We start from the raw sequence: 27,577 nt of genomic DNA, 5'->3' as shown, positions 1-27,577 counted from the left end.
TGGGGTTGATGCAGCCGCGTCGCTGCTCCATTCCCAGTTCCGAGTTCCGACTTCCGAGGTACGCACATGGGAGCAAATAAAAAATAAATATAAAAACATAATTCAAAGCGGTAAGTAGGCTCACTTTCATATCTTAGAAATACAACAAGTACAAGGCTTTAGTGTTTCTATCACTCTCTGTTTTAGGATGATATCAGTATACAAAAGCACAATGAAATAGCATTGACATTACTTGCAGCAAACAGAAAAAAAAATGACAAGAAGAAGATCGGAGGGATCCTCTCACGATCCGCGCACCGAGCTCCACTGGATTCTCTTCGAAAGGGCATGCCATTTTCCAAGAGAGCTGATTGGTCAGTGGGCGGTGCTTTTATACCCGGCGATCTGTATCTCGAACATAACCTGCTCCGGAGCAGGTTAGCGGTTCAGCATAAGTTACCATGGCGATGTGTCCCGGTAAGAAGTGAACCACCGTCGTAGTCCTGAAAACCCAGGGTTAAACCTGAAGTTACCTCGCTAACCCCAAATCCCGCTTCGTAGTACAGGCCCCTGGTCGGGACCAGGTTTATTTCAGCGAACCTGGAGTTTCTCTCCGTCTCCTCCCTCAGTGGCGTCAATTCAGCCAATGGGTCTTTACGCAATACGCATCCGTTTTCTGCACCACGGACAGCAAGCGGCAGAGTTAGAGAGCAGAAAAAGCGTATCTGACAAACGCAATTTAACTCGTTCACTTTATTCACTATGTCAGTGCAACAATATCACAGGGACATCAGATTTTTAACTTCAAACAGTTAAAGTCCAAATGCAAAAAGGAGAGGGAGAGTAAAAAAAAAGTCAAATATTTCCCTTAAACAGATGTATAAGAAGATTTATATCTTACTTTGAGATGAACTTGCATAATTAATCCATCAGTGGCTAACAGCCTCGTTAATATCTTCTGGACCCATCACTTGTCTTCTTTCTTTTTTTTTATTGCGTGGTTGTCTGCTTCCTTTTCATTTTTGTAAGTTAGTAACACTGCAGAGCGCACTAAAAACCAGATTGATAGCGACCACTGTCGTCAGGGACGCTGGGACATTTCAACATATGGGGGGGGGTACAAGTGTTGGGATAGATAATACCTACTGAAATCCATCATGTTGTTCTGATATGCATTTGTAGTTATTTTATATGTATGAATTAATAGAATAAATCAATACAAATAGATACAGAGTAATTCCATAAATGTATTTAAAAAAAAAACATTTACATTTTCCCCTGAAGCCGAGGTGTGGCAGCTGCCGTACCCAATTGACGGCCCTGATCTAAATGACAATAAAATTTCATTTTTTTCCCCAAAATATGCTCTCATACTCGAGTCGCCATATGCATGTATTAACACTTCTAACTCCAGTGGCGTGAAGTATGTGGATCTTGAGATGCAAACTAATGTTTCCTCAAAGGGATTTTGTAAATTGAAAAGATAAATAAAGTTTAAAATAAAAAAAAGAGAAAGTATGTCGCTCTTTTGTGTTGCCGGTTGCCATGGTGAATCCTTGTATCAGCGCTCTACTGATGATGGCTTTTTATTTCCCTCACGCAGGAGCGTAACTCCCGGTGAAACTACTTAGAGTTGAGTAAATTACCTCAAATCCGCTGTTCTGGAACCGAAAACTCAGAGTTTCCGATCTCAGAGTAGATCAACTAAGAGTTCAGGATTAGACTCAGAGTTTGTTGAACCTGCTTTGTGAAACGGACCCCAGGAAGCTGCTAGCTGTTGCTTAGCCAAACTTCATCCTCAGACCCAACCAGACTGACCCCGAGCAGGTCATGGGGGTCCCACACAGACACTAGGTCGTAATAAATGTAAAATCTAACTATGGAGACCAAAAATGTTTTTGTACCAGACTGTAAATATGTTTATTTATGCTGTAAAGTTGGACATTTTAACATGAAAGTCAATGGAGATTTACCCACTCTTGGATTCACACCCTAGTGGTCGGTAGAGGAACTGCAGGGTCAGAATCCTAGTGGTCCGTGGAGGAACTACATCTCTGGATGCAGTAGTGGTTAAGGCAGGGGTGTCCAAAGTCGGTCCTTGAGGGCCGCAGTCCTGCATGTTTTAGTTGTTTCCCTGCATCAACACACCTGATTCTAATTAACGGTCGTCACCACCTTATCATCAAAGTCTGGATAGTTCTGTTGATGACCAAGCTCCTTGTATCATGGTTTGATAAAAAAAGGGACATATCTAAAACATGCAAGACACCGGCCCTCGAGGACCGACTTTCGACACCCCTGGGTTAAGGGCTTTGCTCAGGGGCCCAAAGTGATTATCCTCAGTTGCAATCAAGGGGCTTGAACCTGGGACCCCCCTCTGCAACCACTGACTTTAACTTAACTTGGGTTATTTTCCAAAACACACCTGTTGGTTTGAGTAACATTAAGGTGGACCACTCCTTCCCACATAGAAAAAAAAAATTAAGATTTAATTTAACAACTGCATTTTAATCTCCAAAGGGATATTAAATTTTTACTGCAGAGAAATAATGAGAAAAACGTTTTCAGAAATCGAAAGATCAACTGAAACATGAACAAACTAAATATCAGAGGTGTATAATCCAGGTGCAGTAAAGTAAAAATCCAGTCCAGCAGTTGTTCCAACCATCACTAAACCAGCTCCTCTGCAGGTAGATGGTAGGTCGTTAGTGAAAACACCAGTTTTAAGTGTACTGGCTGATCCAGAAACATGGCTGTGTTTTTACTTTATGGCACCTGGATTATACACCTCTTGAATGTGCTTTAATGTTGTTTTTTTACAAAATCAAAAATAGATTTGAATCAATCTTAAATTAAGACCAATTTTGAAATGGGGTCAGTCTCAAAGCACCATTAGTCAAATAATTTTCTTTACATTAAACTGATGTTTGCTCATTAAAACATATACCTGTGGATCAGCCAGCACATGTAAAACTGGTGTTTTCACTAACGACCTACCGTCTACCTGTAGAGGAGCTGGTTTAGTGATTGGTTGGAACTGCTGGACAGGATTTTACTTTATGGCACCTGGATTATACACAGTACTCAAGTTGAGGGGGGATGGCATCCCCCCTGTAAAACTGCCATCCCCCCTTTCCATCCCGTCATTTCATCAATGAATGTGGTTTTACTGCTATTTCAACATTTAGAGTCATCACCAGAAAAATAACTCCCGAAAAATAACTTTTTCTACTTATTTCAAGTGAAAATCTACTTGAAACAGGTGAAAATTGTTGTTTTTTCCAGTGATGAGTCTTGTTTTAAGTGTAATGAGATTTTTATTACTAAAATGAGACATTTTAACTAGAAATAGGACACATATTCTTGTTAAGATTTTGAGTTTTTGCAGTGATCCATTTGACTTATCCTGTGAATGACAGAGTCATATTGATAAGTTCAGAAAACTGTTTTTTTATTGTTGTGTTTTGATGTATTTGATGTAAGCCCAGTGGATATTTAAAGCTTACAGAAGGCTGCATTTAACTGCTGCTATGTCATTCCTGCAGTATTTCTGCAGGTGTTTTGGTCACTGCTATTATTTGTAATATATTATATTATTTGTAATCAGCACAAATTATCTGTCCTCATATGATAAAATCCACCATCCCCCCTGATTTTTTTTTACAACTCGAGTACTGATTATACACCTCTGCTAAATATAAAATAAAAGCACTTGAGTGATGCACTTCACCGCACGCCATCAGTGATGCGTGAGCATCACGCAACTGTCTCTTTAATGCGGTGGACGTCCTGGCCGGCAGGGGGCGCCAGCTGGGGCTCGGGGCCCCAGCAGCCGTGCACTCCGAGGCCCCTGGAGCCGAACCACAGGTCTGGAGCCCGGCTCTCCTCCGGCACCAGTCCCTAAAGATGGACAAACACCAGTTCCCACGATGCGGGCTGTCTCCACCCACCAGCTGTGGTCACCTGGAGCTCTGATAGGGTTATTGATCAGATCATTACCTCAGATTTCATAGTCAAAAAAAGTATGCCATTCTATGAAGCAAATTAATTTAATTAAAATACGTAACGTAACGCGGACGGCCCCTCACGCACGTCCACACCTGTGGACGGTTTCAGGTTGATGTGTGAGCTGGAGCTGATTGATCAACGGGACCAGCTGGGCAGGTCCGGGTCCCGGCAGGAGGGCGGCTGGATGGCGGATCTCGGAGCCGGCGGACGGTGTCCCGTCAGCGGGCAGGGTGCCATGGTGATGCGGGCTGCTGCACTGCAGGATGCAGGTCGCCCGGCGGCCACGGGCCGCTGCACGGAGGAGCCTCCTCGCTGAGGCGGAACCCGCGACTCCCGGTGCCCGCCGGGGGCTCCCGGAGCCGGGGCCGCCGGCCACAGCCTCCCCTCCGCCGCATCCCCGCCAGCAGCGGCGGGCTGACGGGCCCCCGGGCCCCGGTCCTCCTCCTCCCCGCCGGTGGAGCATCTGCACCCGGGCCGGTTCAGATCAGCATCCGCAGAGAAAAGGACGCGTTCCTGGAAAAAATGTGTAAAAGTGTGAAATAGCCGGTAAATATCCGGGGTGTCTTTCAGCGGGCTTGGCTGATGTTTTCACCGCTGTCTCTGGTTTCATCCTCCGCCTTTGTCCTCATGTCTTCCCCGGAGGTCCTCCCCCTGCGGCGCGGGGCGGAGCTCCATACCGGACTAGACGCTCCTTCTGTCGGATTCGTTTCGACCCGACTCCCCGGGGTTTACGGCTGAAAAAGGCACACTTTCAAAGTCCCAAAATCGCCCAAACGACCGAGGCTGTGAGCGGTAATAACCCGGGCTTCCGACCGAACTAGCAGGTAAGCGGCCGGTGGTGATTTTAAAGCGTTTTTCGGGGAGTTTCTGCGCGTTTGTCCCCGAGTCGCCAGAACATTCATGGCGGCTTCGCAGTGAAGGCTTGTGGGGCAGCGGCGGCTCACCGCGCCGCTGCACACCCAAATACGCTCATTCCGCGGGGTTTTCTCCTAAAACCCTTCGCTGCAAACGCGAATATTACCATTGCGACCTGATCTGACTGCAGAAACGTTGTCATTTAATAAAAAAAAATAAAAAAAATGTTCACGCTCGAGCGTCGAGTCGCCCTCCGCGTGTCGGCGGAAGCTACGTGCTGACTCCTGCCGGAGGACGGGCGCCATTACCGGGCAGCTGCAGCCGGGCGGCCCGCCGCCTGCAGCCGGCGGGGACTCGCTCCCGCGGGGCGCGCTCCCCGAGCCGAATCCCGGCGGAACCGTCAGCGGACCGGGGGCCGGGTCGCCTCATGCCTGCGCCCCGCACAGCCCCGCACAGCCCCGGCCCTGGGCAGGGGTCTGGGGGACCATAAGGGGGGTCCCCACTCGGTAAAACTCAAGGAGAGAGTTGAAACCTTCAACATAATCCGGGTTATACTGTACAACAAAACAGCACAGATTAGTGAATAGTAGTTTAAGTTTATTTCAAGTGGTGCTGGCTAAATAAACCTAAATAGTTACAATTAGTTGGTGCTATCTTCATTACAACTTCAGAGTAGAGTTGCATGAGGGAAAACAATTCCTAACTAATTTTAATTTCATAAATTTGAAAATGTACTACTCATCTGAATCTTGAGGTTGACATTGCAATTTGGGGCCCTAGTTGCTGTGAGGCCCCGACATCTGTGCAGCCTGAAGAGAAGCTGAGTTTATGCAGTTGAGGCTCCACGTTCATGCGCTTCTTTCTGCGACAGCTGCGACCAGGACGGTCCTCTGATGCAGTTCCTCCTCCGACCACCAGGGTCCAGACCTGCAGTTCCTCCTCCGACCACCAGGGTCCAGACCTGCAGTTCCTCCTCCGACCACCGGGGTCCAGATCCAGAACTGCAGTTCCTCCTCCGACCACCGGGGTCCGGGTCCAGACCTGTCGGATAGAGCCTGGCTGCAAAAGCGAGTCAATGAGTGCGTTTTCATGGGAAGATTAATTCCTATTTAATTCAGAATTAAAATTAAATTGGATTTAAAAATTACCATGTAAACACCTAATTCCGAATGAAACTTAATTCCGAAGTAAGTGGCTGTTTTAATCCGATTTTAAATCCGAATAGAATAATTCCGCGATCATGTATACACTCATTCCGCTTTAAATTAATTCCGGTCTTTCTGCGCTGCTCGTTCCCTCGCCCGTCTGTCGCCATGACACTTATATTCTGCGCTGGGCTGGTTTTCAAACAAAGTTTCAAGATGGCAGCACGCAGTAAACGGTGGTCAAGAGCAGAGACCATTTATTTAATATATAGCTTGGAGGACCTGGAAATAATTAAAAGAACAGATGGCAGGAAACGTAAAAATGTTGAGCTTTTCAAAGTTGTAGCGGCTAAGTTTGTGACGTAACTTCCGGTCCGCCCCCCTATCCAATCAGAACCTTCCCAGACCTCAAGGGGAATTTGATAAAGCCGATCAAATGTGTTTTCCATGTAAACCTCAATTCAGAATTACTATTTCCATGTAAACTCGAAGGAAAATAGTTTAATTCGGAATAATTAATCCTGAATAACCGTGGCCCATCTCCGTTGATACTCATGTTAAACTGTCCAACTTTAGAGCGTAAATAAAACATATTTACAGCCTGATTTAAAAACAAAACAATTTGGTCTCAGTCGTTTTATTTCACATCCACGAAAACTCTGATGGGGATGCATTATTTTGTACCCCGCTTGGAGAATTTGTATAAAGTGATTTCTAAGATGAACGATTGACAGTTCCCTCATCCAAGGGCTAGCCGTTATCACTTCCTGATCCAAACTCCTCACGCTACCAAACTTAATGAAGTACCAAGAAGTTTGTACGCAATCAGCATCAGCTAAATCATTTTCCTTTTTGCTGTCGAGTCAACGTGTTGAACTGTATATTCTGCTGTGAACATCTGCCAGCAGCTCTGGAGATATTTCAGCGGGGGTCGGCTGAAGGGGCTGCTAGCCAAAGCTACCTGATTGACACATGTTCCCGTCGGTTCCCCAAGCAACATGGCTGTGTGAATAAAAAGAGGCTTCAAAAACTCTCCTCAAAAACCAATACATCACACGACTTAATGATTCATCTACTGTTTTTTTTTTTTTAGTAAATGGCAGAAGAACCGTACATTATTCACAATTAAGGGCGTGGTCTTTTGACAGTCTGCTGTTGTTAAACTATCAATCATGACTTGAGTTGATTAGCTGGTGAACTTGATTTATGAGCTGTGAATGAAGACCTTACAAAGCATAACCTTCTTATTTAGGGATAATGTGTTGCTGTGCTACTCACTGCTGAGACTGGTTCTGGGTTGGACTGAGAGGTTTCTGGGTTGGTTTTGGAAGATTCTGGGTCGGTCTGAGAGGGTTGTAGGTTGGTCTGGAAAGGTTCAGGCGTGAAAAGCGGCAGCTATCTACACCTGGAGTTAAAGGCTGGTAGCCAGGACTACCCGGAGGCCACCAGCTGAATTTCTTTTAGACCATCAGCCTGTACCTCTGGCAGCAGCCGTTTCAGGTGTCGTTTCATTAGCGACATGTGAAATTAGGATGGTTGTACAGACAGGGGCACCTCCAAAAATGTTTCATAGGGGGGGCCAGATGGGGCCACTTAAATTCTGTGGGTGGACACCAAAACTAAAAGTCATCAATACAGGATTTTATTATACTGTTGTAGTATACAGGCTCAGAAATATTTAAAGAAACACCTACTGATATGCATTTGGCCCAAATGATTTGGGATGAAACGCATAACTGACGATAGCATCTATGTGAATGGCAAGTTTTTTTTGTTTTTTTTTTGTGTTTTTTTTTGTGTGTGTACAGATTAGATTAAAATGAAAATAAGATAACACCAGTTTTCATTATAGGGTAGCATAAGCTTGCCACCAAGCTAAAACAGCAAACATGTCCACTGGCTTCAGTCAGACAGCTTCATGACCTGCGTGCTCCATCCATATGTCCATCTTTGGATTTGACAGGATTGGATGGAGCCCTTTTGTACCAACATGGCACTGAAAACGACGCTTCAGAAGCACTCTTGAGAAAGTGTGTTTGCTGTACTCTTTCTGCAGTCTGTGTAGCCCGGGGCTCCTAGCGGCTGCATGGCGAAGGGCAGCGTTGGGGCCCGGTGGTCTGGACTGATGCCTCCTAATAAAGAGGTTCTGGTCAGACCCCCAGCAGGGTGAATTTTCTGTGTGAGCTTCCTCCAGGTGCTCCAGCTCTCTCCCACAGTCCAAACACAAGGATGTCAGATTAACCGGTCATTGTCGGTGTGGTGGTCCAGAGAGGGACTGTGATGGAGCTCATGTCTGAAGAGGGTAGGACACGCTCTCAGCCTCCGCTATGATACCAGGAGGAGCAGACCGACGCCCAATCACTGCTGGCTCCATGAGAAACTGGTGGACTCACTGTGTGAAGCTTTGTAGTTTGTCACGGTCAGCATAGTCCCCCTATGGGGTGTTTTTCAGAGCAGGATTTGCCTCATGTACACTGAAATGTTTCAACTCATATGGTGGACTTTCCAGACCGTTTCCCAATCTTGGTGCATGCATTTTGACACTCCTCTCTGGGAAGGTGAAAATTCTTGTCAGCCCTTTTTCTTATTTTTATCAGCCCTTTTCCTTATTTTTATCAGCCCTTTTCTTTTGTCACCTTTGTCCTGGAGGGTGACAAATTAGGGTTGAGAAAGGGAAGATGCTTGTTTTGCATGTAAACAGATTTTCTGCATAGATTTTCTGCATTTTCGTACAATGTACATCAGCAGTTAAGTCAGTCTGGAGTCATTTGCACTTGTTGGTACCAGAATGCTGGTTTTGTGTTTGGAGGTGCAGAATCTTTCCGTCTTGGTTTGTAAATTAAGAAAAAAACCAATGGTGTGAAATTGGTACATATTTACGAAAAAAAATTACAGAATGTTAGTATTGCAAGCTATTGATTGCTTTAACAGTCTTATTTTCTGAGTTATGGAAATGTAAAAATTCAGAACATTTTCTGGTAATTTCACCCTCCCCCTTTGTACAGTTGTTTTCAGCAAAATGATTTCCTCCTTTGCAAAAATTTAATTTTGTTAGGCAGATTTATATTGCCAGCCCAATTTGAACTTTGAAGTGAACGTGAAACTGGTATAATTGTAAAGGCCTGGAGCTCCCATTCACACCGGGGTTTTCCAAAGTAGGGCCCCCAAAAGCTAGAAACATCCCAGGTGATGTCACAGCACAGTGGATCATGTTCCAGATGCAAACTTAGGTGAAAACGGCACTTGTAAGCATTGGAGTAGTCGTGGGCATTGTTAGCAATATGTACAGAGATTAAAAGAAACCAACATTTCCATGTGTGTCTGGCTGGATGTGAATAAAATAAGTTGTAATATTAGCAGAGTGTTTCTATTATTGATGACAGCACAGCCATTTTTGATTGTGAAGTCGGGGAAGGTGAGTCTTGCAGCCAGAGCTAACCAGGGGACACCAGCTGAAGGGCCTCAAGCTTGACAGCTTATAGGCAAGGCAAGTTTATTTGTATTGTGGATTTCATGTACAAGACAATTCAACGTTGTTTATATAAAAACGTTTTCAAAACATGCATTTCAAATTGAAATACTGTAGTTTGAAAGCAGAATTAAAGAAAGACACAAGTTAAAAAAGAATAAAACAAATGAGATGTAAGAAGCAAAGGTTGTGAAAGATTACTGAAATGCAGCAAAAAAGTTTTCAACCTTGACTTAAAGGAGCTTGAGGCTCCTTTTAAGAAATGAGACTCTCTAGCGCCACCCTTCACCACGACGGCCGTTGGGGGTACTGCAGCCAACAGTGAAGCCGGCACGGGAGAACGCACATGCAGCGTCATGTGACGTCACATCCGTAGCCCAGCGCGGGAAATTCGGGACCGAATTGCAGCACATTTTGCAGCACACAGCCTGTTCAAGGCAATGGAGAGATACACTAGAGGGCTCATTCTTTTGGGTTTGGAACGCTTCATCTGACATTATTACTAGAAAACTTAAAATGTATACAGATTTTTTTCATAAATCTTGCCACAATCCGGCCTCAAGCTCCTTTTTATAGCAATTGAGTTTCAGTAACCCTGATGCATTCTGGGAGTTTGTTCCACCGGTTAGGAGCATAAAAGCTGAATGATACCTCTCCGTCTTTGGTTCTTTAAATCTCTATAAAGAACCAACCTGCAGTTGAGAGACCTTCGGATCATTTTAGTATCTTTCCAAGTTGACTTACCACCACCAGACAGTATTTCTTGGTTGACTAACACTAGGCTTGGCCAACCAAGTAGCCACAGGTCCAGTCGCTACTATGAGCCAGTCAGTAGCCAACACTGTTAACATTTAGCTGCTAGGGTTGGTGGGCCAGTGGATGACCATGACTGGCTCACAGGCTTAGGGTAATCACGGTTTCTAGCACAACCCTGCTAGCCTTCAATTCTTCTCTGGCAGCACTGATGTCAGATGTCACAAATGCACGTGAGCATAGAACGAATGTAAGATAGCTTTAGCTGGTATTATAGGCCATCTGGTTCGTCCCAGGTGTCTCAGAGTCCAGAGATGTTGCCTCTGGACAAAATTGCATTTGTCCACTTGGTTATTTCAACAGTTTCATTAGTTTCTCCTCTTTGCTTCAAAGAATAATAATAGATCAATATTAACAAATGAAATTAAGTTGTTGAGAAAAAACAAAACATGAGATGCTTCATATAAACTCTCCTGGCGTGGTAGAAAAAATCCCCCCCCTCAGAGTTGAATGTGTTGAGAGTTGAGTTCACATGAATGTGAAATCAAATGATCAGGTTAAGGCTGTAAATATGTTTTATTTCTGCTCTAAAGTTGGATATCTTAACATTAGGGGTGGGCAAAAATATTGATACGGCAATATATCGCGATACATAGTCTCCCGATACGATATCGATATTCAATGTATGTATCGCGATATATTGCCGTATCAATATTTTTGCCCAATCCTAGCTGCACTTTATTTTGTGATTTCAGTGTGGGTGAGACACTGCATTTTATTTTGAGTATTTTGTATCTAAGAATAATGCACACACTGCACTTTTCATTGTGTTTCAGTGTGTTTTTTCATGCAAATATGTTGCATAATTAAAATGGAAAGTTTGAATTACATTGTTTTGACTCAGTCTGTCCAATGCATTATCACTATCATCTGATGTACATATATACAACTTGGATTTTAAGATATGTAATGCATTTTTAAATTTTTCGGTGAACTATGTAGAATATCGCGATATATCGCATAATCGGGATATCGCAATTTGTATCGTATCGTGGCTCAAGTATCGTGATGCGTATCGTATCGTGAGGTCCTTCCCAATACCCACCCCTACTTAACATGAGAGTCAATGGAGTTTGACTCGCTTTTGGGAGCAAGGGTCAGTCAATCGGTCAGTCGAGGAACTGCAACAAATCGTAGTTCCACATGAGCCTCAAGCCAGAAGTTAAGATGTTAGACAGGATGTGTGACGGGATGTGAATTTGTGGGTTTGTTAACTTCAACATGGAACCTGTGTGAAGCGGCTACCAGATGTACACGCTTTGACTGAATCTGTTCTGCCTGTGTGTCTTCAGAGGAGGGAGCGGCGGAGTCTTCTCAGCAGGTGCTGCAGGATGAACGGCAGCAGCAGCGTCTCCGCGGCTCAGGGCGCCACGATCAAGACCGAGATAGGTAACAGCCAACAGCAGCACGTCACTCCAGCGTGACCCGCCAACAGTCAGGTGACACGTCTGTCACGGTCCTGTCTGCACACATTGTTAGACTCTGCACCAGTCAGGGAGCACCTGTCAACATCCATCAGACAGGAATAGGATTGTGTGCTCACCCCTACAGGGGAGCATGGTGGTGACAGTATCTCGCCGCTAACTGCTGTCTCTGTCTGCAGGTGAGTGGAGTAAGGAGGAGTGTCTGACCCTGCTGGAGAGGATTCGCAGCATGCTGCCGGACGCAGACGGCATGAAGTATAAGACCACTGAGTCGCACTTTGACTGGGACAAAGTTTGTTTCGGGAGTTTCACCGGTGATATGTGCCGGCAGAAGTGGATTAAGGTCTCCTCAGAGGTACCAACGCCCATTTTAAAGAAGCTTTACTCCTGAAAAATACTCTTTAATTTCGTGTAATATAGGATGCAGTCCTGAATATGTGTGTCGTACTGTTATGTGGAAAAGTTACCTTCAATGAATGACGTATTTTAAAACGTTTTCATGTATAAGGCGCACCGCATTATAAGGCGCACTAAATATATGGTAAAATACCGTCCTATAGTGGCTGGGGTTGAGTTACGTATCTACCTGATGGAGCTGCGCTACAGGACATGCTACAAAATCCTACAGCAAATGCAAAAAAAAAAAAAAAACAAGAAGAAAAATACCGTACGTCAAACTTTATTAACAAAATAAAAACCAGCTTTGCTCCATCTCTTCAAAGTCGCCATTATGCGAGTCGGCATCGCTGCTGTTGTCTTTAACGTCTGACGATTCCTGACGTTTTTAGCGCCATTACTTCGGCGACACCAACTACAGTAGCTACAATCTCCCTCACTACCCTAACAGAAATTACCGTAATGATCATATATAAGGCGCACTGCCGGTTTTTGAGAAAATGAAAGGCTTTTAGGTGTGCCTTATAGTGCGGAAAATACGGTACTTCCAGATTCAGGTCGTGAGGGCAGCAGTCTAATAAACAAAGGTCCAGACCTCCTTCTCTCCAGACACCCCCTTCCAGATCTTCCAGGGGAATACTGAAGAGTTTGCAGAGCAGCTGACAGATATAATCTCTCCAGTGTGTCCTTGGTAAAGGGATTCCTCCTGGCTGGACATGTCAGTAAGATATTACCGGAGAGGCATCCAGGAGCCGTCCTGATGAGAAGAACCATGTCAGCTGACTCCTCTGGATGTGGCGTAGCAGGAGAGACTCCTGGAGGACTGAGCGTACCCTCCAATCTCTAAGGGAGAGTCCATCTACCTCCAGGCAATCCTGGACCTTGAGGGCCAGTTTCTTGCCTGTTTTTAGATGTTTCCCTGCATCAGCACACTTGATTCAAATGAATGGTCATCAGATCTCCTGTTCCATCCTCCCATCACTCACAAGAAGTAGCAAACATACTTAAAATTCTCCACTTGAGACAACACCTCATGGCTGACCTAGGGAGGAACTTTCCTACTGAGAAACATGGTCTCAGATTTGGAGGTGCTGATTCTCATTCCCACTGCTTCACAGTCAGCTGTGATCCCCTCCGGGGAGAGTTGAAAATCACAACTTGAAGCCTGCAGGACCACATCATCTGCAAAAAGTAGATCTTGACATCACCAGACCCCCCCCCCCCCTCTCTGCTTCTTGGCTGCACCTAGAAATTCTGTCCATCAATGTTATGAACAAAATCGGTGATAACGGAGTCCAACTCTAACCTGAAATGAATCCGACATACTGCTACCAACTTGGACCGAACTCCGGCTCTGTTGGTAAAGGAACTGGATAGCAACTGACCCTGTACCCCATACTCCTGGAGGACCCCCAGAGGAGACCCCCAGGGATGCAGTCATGTGGTTTCTCCCAGACCACAAAACACATGTGGACCAGCTGGCAAACTCCCATGATCCCTCTGGGCTCCTAGTGGGGGTATAAAGTTGGTCCAGTGTTCCGCTGCCAAGACAAAACCCACATTGTTCCTCCTGAATCTAAGGTGTGACAATCACCCAGACTCTTTTCCCCAGCACTCCTGCATAGACCTGAGCAGGGAGGCTGCAGAGGCTCAACCCACCTGCTTTAATTAGGACGTTTGTGTAAAAACCTAGACGATCATTGATGGTACTGGGTTTCAGTGGGCGTGTTTTCATTAGTAGAGTTTATCAGGGGGCTGGAGTGTTGACCCATGTCTACATTGTGAGGAACAGCCGTGCAAAGTGGCCCTCAGGAACCTTTTGTGGGGAAGGAAACGTTCCTGTATTAGGAGACGTACTCAGGGTGGCTGAGAGGAACTAACTGGGGGGGGGGGGGGGGTTTCTGCTGACAAAAGTTTCTCTCACAAACATAAATCATGTGAGCAACAACTCATTTGACCAATCTGGAAACATTTTGCGATAAGTACATTTGGTGAAGATGGAGATTACAAGATAAAATGATGGATGGACCGACAAGGAGATTCAGGCCTTGTTGGCATATTACCCCCAAAAAGAGGTCCAGAGGGGTTTTCTTTCATCTCAATGTTGAAAAAGCAAGAAATGTCCATTCCATGTTTACCTGTTTCTTCTTCTCTTTCTTCTTTGGGGCATTCTTCTTTTTCATTTCCTTTTATGCTGCTGAACAGCTAAAAAGGCGCATTACCGCCACCTTGTGGTCAGCAGTGTTGTTTGTTCTGTTAATGGTTCTTGTCTGGGGGTTCAGTGTAATGGAGCGGCTGAGAGGGGGAGGTTCCTGCCTGGCGGGTTCACCCGTAATCCCTGCACATGGAAACGCACTTAGTATCAGGCAAATGCAACAGCACACAACTTCTTTTATCTTCCCACGATTAAAAGTAAAACAAATGGTCGAGCAAGGCAGTGGAGACACAATGTTTTGGGCTTGTTGTTCTGCATATTATGTTTTAAGTACCAACTTTCTGACATGATTGTATCCTTCAGAAGCCTATTTTACAATGCTGTCTTGAATGAATGAATGAATGAATGAATGGTTTATTTCGGACAGAATACATTGAGACATTTACATGTTCATTTAACAAATAAAATAAAAGGTCAGAAAAAGGAGTAGGCTGAAGCCAAGGGCTTATTATAGCCTATCCTGTGCAGTGTATATCATTCACACAATATGGCATCCGGTGGATGATAATACACAAATAAGAAAAGAAATATATAAAAAGAAAACAAAGAGAAACTGTCATTGCATTATATTATATAAAAATAGTAATGCCAATAATGCAAAAAGGGGTATATAGTGGTGCTATTTTCATGTTAATCTATAATAGGCTATACCAAAATAATTAACAGATTTCTTTATAACTGTTTATCGTTTTATATTTAAACATTTTTTTGAAAACATAAATTGAGGTTCACATTCTTAAATCCTTATCAAAGCAATTCCATAATTTGACACCTTTCCCGGAAACAGTTTTCTTTACTTTTGGTTCTTCCCCATGCCTTCTTAAACATACCTGTGTTCCTTAGTTCATATTTACTCTTGTGGATTTGGAACAGCCTCTGAGAACATCTTGGGAGGAGATTATGATGTGCTTTATATTATCAATAAGGTTTGAAGGTCTTGATAACCAAAAAAATTAAACCACGGATCAGAGCAACAACAGCAAGAATTGCAGAGCTGAGGATGACATAAAGCAGCATATTACAGAACTGTTAAAGATCATCCATATTTACATATTTGTGTTGAGCAGTAGCACTCCATGATGCCTCCAAACCCTGAACCGAAGGCTGTCATGTCCCCACGAGCACCTTCCAAAATAAGCTTACGGTTTCATCTCTGTTTCCAGGTCCGGAAGTACAGAACGATGACGGAGCTCATCGTGGACGCCATGGAGTTTGTCAAGAACCCGTACAAAGGCAAGAAGCTGAAGGTGAGAGCAGACTCTGGAACTGGATCTGCTTAATCTGGGGCTCTGTGGTGCACACGCCTGGACACCAGATTACAAACAGAACCAACCGCAGAACCTGAACCAGATCTCTGTGTAGCTGTTGACATGGTCCTGATCTCTGACTTTCCTCATGTCCAGACTCACCCCGACTTCCCCAAGAAGCCTCTGACTCCGTACTTCCGCTTCTTCATGGAGAAACGAGCCAAATACGCCAAAATCCACCCGGAGATGAGCAACCTGGATCTCACCAAGATTCTGTCCAAGAAGTACAAGGAGCTGCCCGAGAAGAAGAAGGTGTGGACCAGAACCGTGACTAGAGAGCCGGGTCTGGACCTGCTGCGCTAACACAAAAGTCTCTGACGCTCGTATTCATATCAACGGCTTGTCTTCTCTTTTCTCCTGCAGCAAAAGTACATCACAGAGTTCCAGCGAGAAAAGGAAGACTTTGAGAAGAACATGAACCGCTTCAAGTGAGTCCAGCTGCTGACCTATTAGCTGCTAGCTGCTACTGACTAATAGCTGTTTCTGACTCTTTAGTGGCTTAGCCAGTTTTTAGCTTATACAGCAAGGTGTGTGTCGGTATTAGCGTGTACTTAAGCTAACCGTGAATTCACACCAAAAGTGTCATGGGTGTCATAGGCGTCCGGCTGCCATTCATTTTCTATGAAAGCTTGCTGCAAGAGGTGTCTGAGGCGTTGGAGGCAGCGGCGCGACGGAGGCGTCCAGAGCATCAATTTGAAGTTAAAAGAATCTCAACTTTATGCAAATGAGCAGCGGCGACGCCGAGGCAGCATCCAATCACAGACCAGGATTCCCAAAGCAAGAAAGCCTCAATATACATTGTAGTTTCATGTACACACAAACGTACACTCATTCACATGCGTACATGAGCAGAGCTGTGCACTAACAAACCTATTTTATCAGGAATTAATATTTCATCCAGCAAACTGACATTTTAGCTGATTTGACTGCTGTTTTTACCCGAACTGCTCATGTGAAACACGTATCTGATGGGCGAGGGGCTGGATGGTCTGAACTTTTTTATTTGCTAATCAATTCAACGCAAAATAATAATTATAAAAAACCGCGCTTATTAATCACAAAACACAGTTTAAACAATATGACCAAATCCGTTACGACTCGGTGTGTTAGTGGTGTTGACTGTAGGCAGACTGCCAGCAGTTCACCGGGACCGACGGCTCTGATGGTTGTTGTTGTTCTGCATCAAACTCACTCTTATCTACGCGGAAATGGTGCCGAAATATAAAAAAGGCTTCCCAAAGTGTGATCCATGGAGAAATAGGAAACTGAAGATGTGCACGCTACCGGTGTATATATAGATATGTGTAGGGTATATGCACTTTGTTCCCTCCAGTTCTGCAGTGCAGCTTTAAGCCCCGCCCACTGCAGGCGGTGCAACGCAGGCGTCCTGAGCAATCACAGGTGATTTTTGACGCTTTCGGTGTGAATCTACAGTAACTGTTGCCTGTTCTGTAGAGAGGAGCATCCAGACCTGATAGAGGAGAGAAAGAAGTCGGACTTGCCAGAGAAACCCAAAACGCCCCAACAGCTGTGGTACAATCATGAGAAGAAGAGCTACATGAAGCTACACCCAGAGGTAGAAACACTCACCACTCTCTTTTACTCCCCAAGTACGACCCGCCTCCATCAGCCGAGGCATGTTTAGAGTCATGTTGGAGCTGCTTTAGTCCTCAGTGTTACCTGATTTTAGTGAAAGGAAGTTAGTTCAATTCGTTCAAACCTCCGTAAACAAGACCGGCATAGACGCCAGTATGAGGTCCAACAGGACCAGTATAGACGTCAGTCCACTGTGAGTCCATGAGGAGGTAGTTGGTTGTAAATTGAAACTGTTGTTGTGATGTATGATCTCTTAGATCAGGGGTCGGCAACCCGCAGCTCTAGAGCCGCATGCGGCTCTTTAGCACCGTCCTAGTGGCTCCTGGAGCTTTTTGAAAAATGTTTGACCTTTTTTTTCCTTTTTTTCTTTTTTCCTTTTCTCAACATTTCAACATTTTTCTCGAAATTTTGACTTTTTTCTCAACATTTTGACTTTTTCCTCGACATTTTGCTTTTTTCTCAACATTTTGCTTTTTTCTCTCGACATTTTGACTTTTTTCGAATCTTTTGACTTTTTTCTCAACATTTTGACTTTTTTCTCAATATTTTGACTTTTTTCATGAAATTTTGACTTTTTCCTCGACATTTTGCTTTTTTCTCGACATTTTGACTTTTTTCGAATCATTTGACTTTTTTCTCGACATTTCGACTTTTTTTTTCAACATTTCGACTTTTTTCTCAAAATGCATAATGAAAAAAAAAATCTTCCTCCAGTTATAACTAATATAGAAACATGCAGCATGTGTTGCCTTCATTCTAAGGCTTATACGAGACTTTTCATTTTTTGCGGCTCCAGACATTTTTGTGTTTTTGGTCCAATATGGCTCTTTCAACATTTTGGGTTGCCGACCCCTGTCTTATATGAGGTTGTCCATCTGTGTGCAGGTGAGTCAGAAGGAGCTGAAGGAGATTCTTCGGAGACAGTGGTCTCAGCTGTCGGACAAGAGAAGACTCAAGTGGATCAGCAAGGCCCTGGAGCTGCAGAAAGACTACGAGGTACCAGAACTGACCTGAGGATCTGATGTTTTTGACTCTCCTGTCTTCCCTCTGACACCACGGAGGATCCTCAGTTCTCTGAAACCTTCTGGAGGACAGATGTTTATGAAGCTTTCCTGGCTGTAGTTTGCCGTCTCCAGATGTTTGACCGTTGGCTTCCGTTACAGGGCAGTATGAGGGCGTATCATGAAGCTCATCCAGATATCAACTCAGACGAACACGTCCGCTCCGTCCTCACCAAGGCCGAGAGGCAGCTGAAGGACAAGTTCGATGGACGGCCAACGAAACCTCCACCGTGAGTCTGAGTCCACACCGACCTCTCCACTCTGATAATCCCTGAGCGGACGTCGTCTGACTGCTAAGCTCTGTGTCCGTAGTAACGGCTACTCTCTGTACTGCGCTGAGCTGATGGTGAACATGAAGGACGTGCCCAGCACCGAGCGCATGGTGCTCTGCAGCAAACAGTGGAAGATGATGACGCAGAAGGAGAAGGACATGTTCCAGAAACGCTGCGAGCAGGTCAGTAGCAGCACGACTGCATGCTACGTCCCCTGGGTCCTGCGTTCTAACGCTGCTCTACGTCCCACCAGAAAAAGAAGCAGTACGACGTGGACCTGCAGCGCTTCCTGGAGGTGAGACCACACCCCGCCGCTACGGCAACACCTCACTGCTCATCCACCGCAACAACACCATTACACAAAAACACAACCACAACATAAAAACATGACTGCTGTGAAAAAAACCTGACCATCAACCCCCCCCTCAAAAAAAATAAAAACAATGGGGAAAAGACAAGATCACAACGACGAAACACTAAAGTTGCTTTCATCAACGAAAATTATGACTAAATATCGTCGTCAATGAACCTTTATCACCTGAGGAAAACGAGACGTAACGAAAATGCTGGTCGTGTGACGATAAAGATAATTAAATATATGATGCAATAACATAGATGAATAAAAAGAGACTAAAATGTAGATTACAAATTAAAAACTATATTAAAATGTGTTTTTGTTTTCATTGACCAAAACGAGATGAGATGTTCTAACAAAGATCCTTAATGTCCATGTTTTCAGTAGTTTCCTCTGGTTAATCTGCTGCTGGTGACGTTAGTCCTCAATCCCAGTCGCTGCAGCGGGGAATCAGATCCAGAAGATGCAGCTGCAGAGTTAGAGGCTGATGCCGTTAACGCAGAGCTCTAGGTTCACGTTATTAAAAACAAAGTTACATAGAGAAAGAGATCTTCTCTGGGTTAGGGTTAGATCTCTGGATACACTTTCACTACATAGACGTGGAAAAGAAAACCCAATGTGTCGTCAAAAGATGGGGAGAAATGCGGAAAAATAATTATGTTGTAAACTCAAATTAGAGTCTTCTGTATCTGGAATGAATGTATTCTTGAGTCTATCGGGTAACAATAATATAATAATAAGACAACCTTGTTTGAATTGTAAAATGGGTTTGGCTAAATACAATCTTTGACTGAAACTAGACTAAAATGGACAATTCTGACTAGAATAAGACTTAAATGCTCAGACTTTTAGTCGACTGAAACTTGACACGACTAAAAGGAGAATGAACGTGACTAAAACTAATAAAATCTAAAATAATAGCTCGACCTAAAGACTAGACTAAAACTGAAACAGGCTGACAGAAACAACACTACGAAACACAACCAACACCCAAAAACATGAAAACTCACAAACACAAACACTACCACGGTGAAAAGCAGAAATCACGACCTCCTCTCCGTCTTCCAGAGCCTTCCAGATGAGGAGCGAGACCGGGTTTTAGGGGAGGAGAAGATGGGCGGTTCCAGGGGCGTGGCCTCCAGCCCACACAGGGCCAAGTCTCCATCAGTGAAGGTCTGGTAACAGCCGTGCCAGTCCTGCTGACTCAGGTGTTCATCTGGACCGGAGAATACCTGAGTTAGAGCACAACCATACTCACCACATGTTGCTGTTGAAGGTGTCAGTCACTGAACCGGGGTTTTTCCCGTGATCACAGGAGCGAATTCGGGAGGCGGAGCCAGAAACGTGGGCGCCTGCCGGGGCGCCCAATAACAGGCGGGACGTGAAGAAGACGGGGAAGCTCCCAGAGACACCAAAAACGGCTGAAGAGATGTGGCAGCACAGTGTGATCGGAGACTACCTGGCCAAATACAGAGTGAGACTCGGATCACTGCTGCTCCCACGTGTTGCTCAGTTCAGTCGGCTGCAGGAATACGAACGGCATAATCTAATTCCTGGTCGTGTGACTCGTTCCTCAGAGCGATCGCAGGAAGGCTCAGGGAGCAATGGAGGCGACCTGGAAGTCCATGGAGAAGAAGGAGAAGATCCTCTGGATCAAGAAGGCGGCAGAGGACCAGAAGCGTTACGAGGTTCAGTACCGACCCGTGGTCAGTGAGCCACGCCCCCACACTGACCCCACCCACCAAAGAAATACATTTTATACCCACTTTATTCACTGATGCAACGTTTTATAGGAGTCAGAAAGGACAGAGCTCATCCGTCTCAATCTGACATCTTCATGAGTCGTGACCCCGTCTGCTCTGACTCCTCCCCCTGTGTTCTGACTCCTCCCCTTTGTCCTGGCGCTGAATCTTCTTCTGTTATTTGCACTGTGAGCTGTTGCACTGACTGTGTGTGTCCTGCAGAGGGAGCTGTTGGAGATGAGGACTCCGGCGGGGGCTCAGCGGAAGCCAAAGTTCGACGGGGAACCGAAGAAGCCTCCGGTGTGAGTTCCAGCTTCGTTTGATTTTCAGAACCGAACAAAAAGACATGGTTGAGTCAGAGTTTTTAAGTTGGCAGGGAATTCAGATACACCAGGGGTCGGCAACCCAAGATGTTGAAAGAGCCATATTGGACCAAAACACAAACAATTATGTCTGGAGCCGCAAAAAATGTAAAGTATTGTATAAGCCTTAGAATGAAGGCAAATGGTGAAAGGCGAAATGTCGAGAAAAAAGTCAAAATTTCGAGAAAAAAGTTGAAATGTCGAGGAAATAGTAAAAATTTAGAGAAAAAAGTTGAAATGTCGAGATTAATGTTGAAGTACAATCTCGAGAAAAAAGTCGAAATGTTGAGGAAAAAAAGTCGAGAAAAAAGTTGAAATGTTGAGGAAAAAAGTCAAAATTTCGAGAAAAAAGTCGAAATGTCGAGATTAATGTTGAAGTACAATTTCGAGAAAAAAGTCGAAATGTCGAGAAAAAAGTCAAAATTTCGAGAAAAAAGTTAAAAAGTCGAGGAAATAGTAAAAATGTCGAGATTAATGTTGAAGTACAATCTCAAGAAAAAAGTTGAAATGTTGAGGAAAAAAAGTCGAGAAAAAAGTTGAAATGTTGAGAAAAAAAGTCGAAATGTTGAGGAAAAAAGTAAAAATTTCGAGAAAAAAGTTGAAATGTCGAGGAAATAGTAAAAATTTCGAGAAAAAAGTCGAAATGTCGAGATTAATGTTGAAGTACAATTTCGAGAAAAAAGTCGAAATGTCGAGAAAAAAGTCAAAATTTCGAGAAAAAAGTTAAAAAGTCGAGGAAATAGTAAAAATTTCGAGAAAAAAGTCGAAATGTCGAGATTAATGTTGAAGTACAATCTCAAGAAAAAAGTCGAAATGTTGAGGAAAAAAAGTCGAGAAAAAAGTCGAAATGTTGAGAAAAAAAGTCGAAATGTTGAGGAAAAAAGTAAAAATTTCGAGAAAAAAGTTGAAATGTCGAGGAAATAGTAAAAATTTAGAGAAAAAAGTCGAAATGTCGAGATTAATGTTGAAGTACAATCTCGAGAAAAAAGTCGAAATGTTGAGGAAAAAAAGTCGAGAAAAAAGTTGAAATGTTGAGAAAAAAAGTAAAAATTTCGAGAAAAAAGTCGAAATGTCGAGATTAATGTTGAAGTACAATTTCGAGAAAAAAGTCGAAATGTCGAGAAAAAAGTCAAAATTTCGAGAAAAAAGTTAAAAAGTCGAGGAAATAGTAAAAATTTCGAGAAAAAAGTCGAAATGTCGAGATTAATGTTGAAGTACAATCTCAAGAAAAAAGTCGAAATGTTGAGGAAAAAAAGTCGAGAAAAAAGTCGAAATGTTGAGGAAAAAAAGTCGAAATGTTGAGGAAAAAAGTAAAAATTTCGAGAAAAAAGTTGAAATGTCGAGATTAATGTTGAAGTACAATTTCGAGAAAAAAGTCAAAATGTCGAGATTTAAAAAGGAAAGGAAAAGGGAAGAAAAAGAAGAAAAAAAGGTCAAACAGTTTTGAAAAAGCTCCAGGAGCCACTAGGGTGGCGCTAAAGAGCCGCATGCGGCTCCAGAGCCGCGGGTTGCCGACCCCTGAGATACACAAATATCACCTTTTGAGCTCAGAAAAAGTTTTTATTTAAAAATGTTTTTACATTCAATTGTATGATCCATTTAAAATCAGCTAAGCGCTAAATTGAAACCGAGTCTGAGGGATGGTGGTAGACGTGGCTTCCTGCTTCCTCCCCGTCATCCTGTCTAAGCCCCCCTCCTGCCATGTCCGTCCCACAGGAGCGGCTATCAGATGTTCTCCCAGGAGCTGCTGACGAACGGCGAGTTGAACCATTTCAGCCTGAAGGAGCGCATGGTGGAGATCGGCAAGCGGTGGCAGAAGCTCAGCCAGAATCAGAAGGACAAGTACAAGAAGCTGGTGGAGGAGCAGCAGGTGGAGTACAAGGCTGAGCTGGAGGCCTGGGTCAAGGTGAGGCCCCGCCGTCACCACGGCGACCACAGAGCCCGGACTGCATCACTGATGATGTCACGTGGCCGTGTGCAAAAACACAAACATGCAGATTCTGAAAAGCTTGAATCAAATGTTCAGAGTTGGAGCTCCGTCCTCAAAAAACAGGCAGCTGACTTTATTTTTGCAAAATGTAAATGTTATTCTCACCACATTACCAGATGTTTTGTGTTGCAAATTAAAAAAAATGATTCCCATAAAAAATAGTTTTTTGGCATATCTGTATCTTCACTGAATTGTATTCTTTTTAAATTAGGACTTTTTAAATTATTTTATATTTTTTTTGTAAATTACAACTAAATTTAGATTTAAATTAGGACTTTTTCTTGTTATTACCATTATTTTATTGCAGTTAAAAACAGCACTTTTAAATCCAGACTCGGGAACAAAAAAAAAACAGCCTTAACTCTGGACCAATCAGAGCTCAGTGAGCTTGTGACGTCATTGTTACTGGCTGAAGTTGTCGCCCCCTGCTGGCAGCTCTGTTAATGCGTGTTCTTCTCCACAGTCTCTGACTCCGCAGGACCGAGCAGCGTACAAGGAGTTCTCCAGCTCGGTGAGTGCAGGGCTTTTTCTGCTGCTCCTTACAGCTAACAGTGGTTTTTCCCGTTGTGTTGACACGGCATTACTCCTCACCAGCGTTTTATTTTTGTTGTTTTGTCAGAAACGACGCAGCACCGCTAAAGTTCGCAGCAGTCCGGTCGCTAAAGTCCGCGTCACAGCAAAGGGGAAGGCCGGAGGATCAAGGGCAGCGACACCGGGCGTGAGCGTGGGCAAGAGGGCGATGGCGTACCGCGCCAAGGTACAACAACGCCTCAAACTACAGAATTCTCAGCTTTCTGAACCTCCAGTACACTCCGACAAGAACTGTGTAGAGCCTCAGTACGGCCCGAGTATAGAGGGAATGCACATGACGTCACAAATGCAACTTCACAACGGGTTTCACCCACTGAGTGGCAGAAAGACTGAGTGGCAGAAAGACTGAGTGGCAGAAAGACTGAGTGGCAGAAAGACTGAGTGGCAGCGTAAACTTTCAGTTTGAGCAACTTGAAAACATCTAAAATGGTAAAGAGCTGTCGTAGGATCGACTGTACTCATAGAATTCACATAGACAAGAAATTGGAGTTATCGTTTTACAGACTGCCGAAAAATTAGCTTAAGAGAGACAAATGGATCGCTGCAATTAGCAGAAACAACTGGATTCCAGGCACCGAAACGTGGATTTGCGGTTCCCATTTTGTATCAGGTAATGTTGGATTTTTCGGTAGTTAACTTTAAACGGTCAAGTCATAAAGTTCGGTGTCCTCATCACTTTAATTTCGCCAACAAATCCTGCCTTGAAGTCGGACCAAGCGTCAAGACTTTTGTAAGCCTTCAAGCTTTGCTTCCTCGGCGTACAAATTAAGTACATATAAATATCAGGAAACTCGATTCATGGCCAAATATTAATGTCCATGGACCACTGGTTCTTGGGGTAACTGTACGGTTCACTGTCAAGTCCAACTGCCTTTAATTTAAGCCAATAACCGGCTGTTATCCCGTCTTCTCCACTAGTTGCAGCTGCTTTTGCCACTCGGTGCGAGTAGGGGGCTGGTCCAGTGGGAAAGTGACGTCAATGCAGACCCTCTATAGACTGTAAACGGCAATGGATGAAGCATTAAGTCATGTGACCTTTTTGGTTTGTTAAGTGCAGTTCCAAGCTTCTTGTACTGAGCGTAGTCATGTTGCCAGCAGGCACCCGCCCACTATATGTAAATCAAAGTTAGCTTTACTGTTCAACATGTTCTCGGCCATGAAATCAAAAATGACACTGGTTTAGCACGAATGGCTGGTTGCTTTGCTAAGTGCGGTAGTATGTCGATTACGGATGAGGGAGTTAAAACGGCTAGCTATTGTCTGTCAATCAATCATATTAGAAATAAACTCTCCTGATGTGGTACAAAAACATTCACCCCCTCAGAGTTGTCATGGGTTTGAAATCCATTGATTCAGATCAAAACAGTTTTTCTGAACCAGGCGGTAAATATGTTTATTTCTGCTCTAAAGTTAGACATTTTAACATGAGTCAATGGAGATCCACTCACTTTTGGAGCCCGCCTCTAGTGGTCAGTTGAGGAACTTCAACGAAATTTAGTTCCACATGAGCCTCAACCTGGGACTCAGTCAAACCTCAGTACCGTCTGACAGGCTGCGTCTGTTCGTCTTCCAGCAGGACATGTCTGACTCAGACGACGAAGAAGAGAAGAGCGACTCGACAGACTCTGATGAAGATGATGAGACATCGGGAAGCACTGACAGTGAGGACGAAGATGAGGTAAAAGGAGGGATTTTAGTTTTTGTCAAAAATTGTTCTAAACACTACTCATATTCTGACTGTAACATACCGTATTTTCCGCACTATAAGGCGCACCTTCAATGAATGACGTATTTTAAATCATTTTCCATATATAAGACACACCGCATTATAAGGCGCACTAAATATATGGTAAAATACCGTACTATAGTGGCTGGGGTTGAGTTACGTATCTACCTGATGGAGCTGCGCTAAAGGAAATGCTACAGCAAATGCAAAAAAAAAGAACAAGAAGAAAAGTACCGTATGTCAAACTTTATTAACAAAATAAAAACCAGCTTTGCTCCGTCTCGTCAAAGTCGCCATTATGCGAGTCAGTGTTGCTGCTGTTGTCTTGAACGTCTGACGATTCCTGACGTTTTTAGCGCCGTTACTTCGGCGACACCAACTACATTACCCACAATCCCCCTGACCACAGTAACATAAATTACCGTAATGATCATATATAAGGTGCACTGCCGGTTTTTGAGAAAATTAAAGGCTTTTAGGTGCGCCTTATAGTGCGGAAAATACGGTAAATCTGTCAGGTTTCTTTTTCTTTGTGATGTTTGTAAGGGTGCTTTCACACCTGTGGCCCGTTTGTTTTGTTCCGATTCAGGAGCTGAACCGATACAGTTGTTCCGTTTCTCGTTCGTGGGGTTTGTGTTCACAAGGCAAACGTCTGTACCGTTTCAAAGCTGTTAACAAATTCCATGCGCGAACCAGCTGCTCTCTGATTGGTCAAAGGAAGGCGGAAGGAGTTTCCTCTTCCGCACCCCGGGAAAAACAACACGCCCCGTTCAGCGCAGCGCAGACCGCAGCCGCGGCTTTGGCTGATTTATGGTTCCGCGTTACACCAACGCAGAGCGTACGGCGTAGGCTCTGCGTCGATTTAACGCGGAACCATAAATCAGGCTTTACCCATTCATTTATGTGCGCTCGGCGCAGAGCGGAGCCCGGCAGCGGACGAGAGGGCGCCTGCTGCAGCCGGGTTTGGGCTGCGCAAACCCTGCCCGAATTGAACATTGTTTAATTTCAAACAAAGTTTAATTTGTGCCGTGCTGGGAAGACATCTCGCACGTCCAATAGGAGAGGAGTTAGTGGAGGACCGACTCCTCTCCTTACGCCGCGGCAGCACACACACAATGAATGGAGTTGTCTCGGTTGCTGTGCGGATCATGTTCTCACTACAAATAAAAAAAATGAACCGTTTCAGGTCTCGAATGGAATCGGGCCGAGACCACCTCTTCTAGGCGATCTCGGAACGCTTGTTTTGTACCGTTTCAGAGCGCGATTGCTGTGTTCACATATACCAAACGTCCCGATCTTTAGGGGGACGCGTTCCCTGTATCGGAACAACTGCTTGAAACGGTACAGGTGTGAAAGCACCCTTAAACACCTAAATGGTTTTTGTTTTTACAGAATGACGAAGATGATGATGACGAAGAGGACGATGAAGATCAGAGCTCCTCAGAAGAATCCAGCGAGTCAGACTCAGATTAGCCCCACCCACTCCCACTCATTGATGAGGACAGGCTGTGCAGGCCACACCTCCTCACACGCCACTCATCCCGGAGGATCAATGAGAGGTGGCGATGGCAGAAGTGGGCGGAGCCTTCCAGGGCATTTTTGTTACTAGTGTTTGTTGGTTTTTATCTGATGGACGTTCGGGACTAGTTGACGAGGGTTTCTTAGTTGTTTTTTTTGTTGTTTTTGAGGGGTTTGTACAGTGTTAAAGACAGGGGGTGGAGCCTGTTGGTTACCGGTGAGGGGGAGGAGTCAGTGTTGGACATCCCCCTCATAAAATAAAAATTAAATAAATGCACTTTTTCTCACCTCTTTGTTGTGTCATCGGTGACATCACGGCTGCAAAAAGTGTGCAGCCTAAACCCTCTATTTCCTGTGTGCTCTGGTGAGCATCCTGTCAGTCCTCCCCCTGCTCCCCGCTCACTCTGCTGTTACTGATTACCTTTCTAAACCAACCAGGCATGTTCCTGCAGGTCACATTGCCATGGCAACAAAGGCAGTCGGAGGATGTTTGTTTCTAAACTTAATCTGGTCAAAGGGGGGGGCGGGGCTTCCCCCACTTCAAATAGATACATGGGGCCCATCTGTGGTTAGACTTTATCACCAGATGGAGTTAATGTTCATAATGATGAAAACGTCCTGTAAGTTCAGGTTCCTCATGTACTAACAGTTACACACAAAATGAACGTAGTACAAAAAGTAAGGAAATTTGTGTTTGGTAGATGTCTTTGTTGTAACGATGCTTCTTGGCAATAAATCTCATACCGTTGGAAA

At 44.3% G+C, this 27,577-nt stretch overlaps 1 protein-coding gene across 2 annotated transcripts; it reads left to right on the top strand.

Moving 5' to 3' along the window:
* The first annotated feature begins 3,836 nt into the window (after positions 1-3,836).
* ubtfl (upstream binding transcription factor, like) lies at positions 3,837-27,577 on the top strand. 2 transcript variants are annotated; one of them, XM_061732727.1, is made up of 21 exons: positions 3,837-4,533; positions 4,630-4,811; positions 11,562-11,658; positions 11,873-12,048; positions 15,468-15,551; positions 15,708-15,863; positions 15,975-16,039; positions 17,067-17,187; positions 18,093-18,203; positions 18,371-18,498; positions 18,581-18,722; positions 18,794-18,835; positions 19,964-20,068; positions 20,211-20,369; positions 20,473-20,583; positions 20,860-20,939; positions 22,716-22,905; positions 23,453-23,500; positions 23,609-23,746; positions 25,154-25,258; positions 26,699-27,577. In XM_061732727.1, the coding sequence occupies exons 3-21, from the start codon at positions 11,601-11,603 to the stop codon at positions 26,777-26,779; spliced, it is 2,100 nt and encodes a 699-aa protein (XP_061588711.1). In that variant the 5' UTR covers positions 3,837-4,533; positions 4,630-4,811; positions 11,562-11,600; the 3' UTR covers positions 26,780-27,577. The 2 variants fall into 2 exon arrangements, with proteins under 2 accessions (XP_061588711.1, XP_061588710.1); XM_061732726.1 differs by having other exon boundaries at positions 3,838-4,533; positions 20,473-20,601.

This window comes from Cololabis saira, chromosome 10 (assembly GCF_033807715.1).
Source record: "Cololabis saira isolate AMF1-May2022 chromosome 10, fColSai1.1, whole genome shotgun sequence".
NCBI lineage: Eukaryota > Metazoa > Chordata > Actinopteri > Beloniformes > Belonidae > Cololabis > Cololabis saira.
Note: the sequence above shows the minus strand (reverse complement) of the source record. Positions and strands in the feature narration are given on the sequence as shown.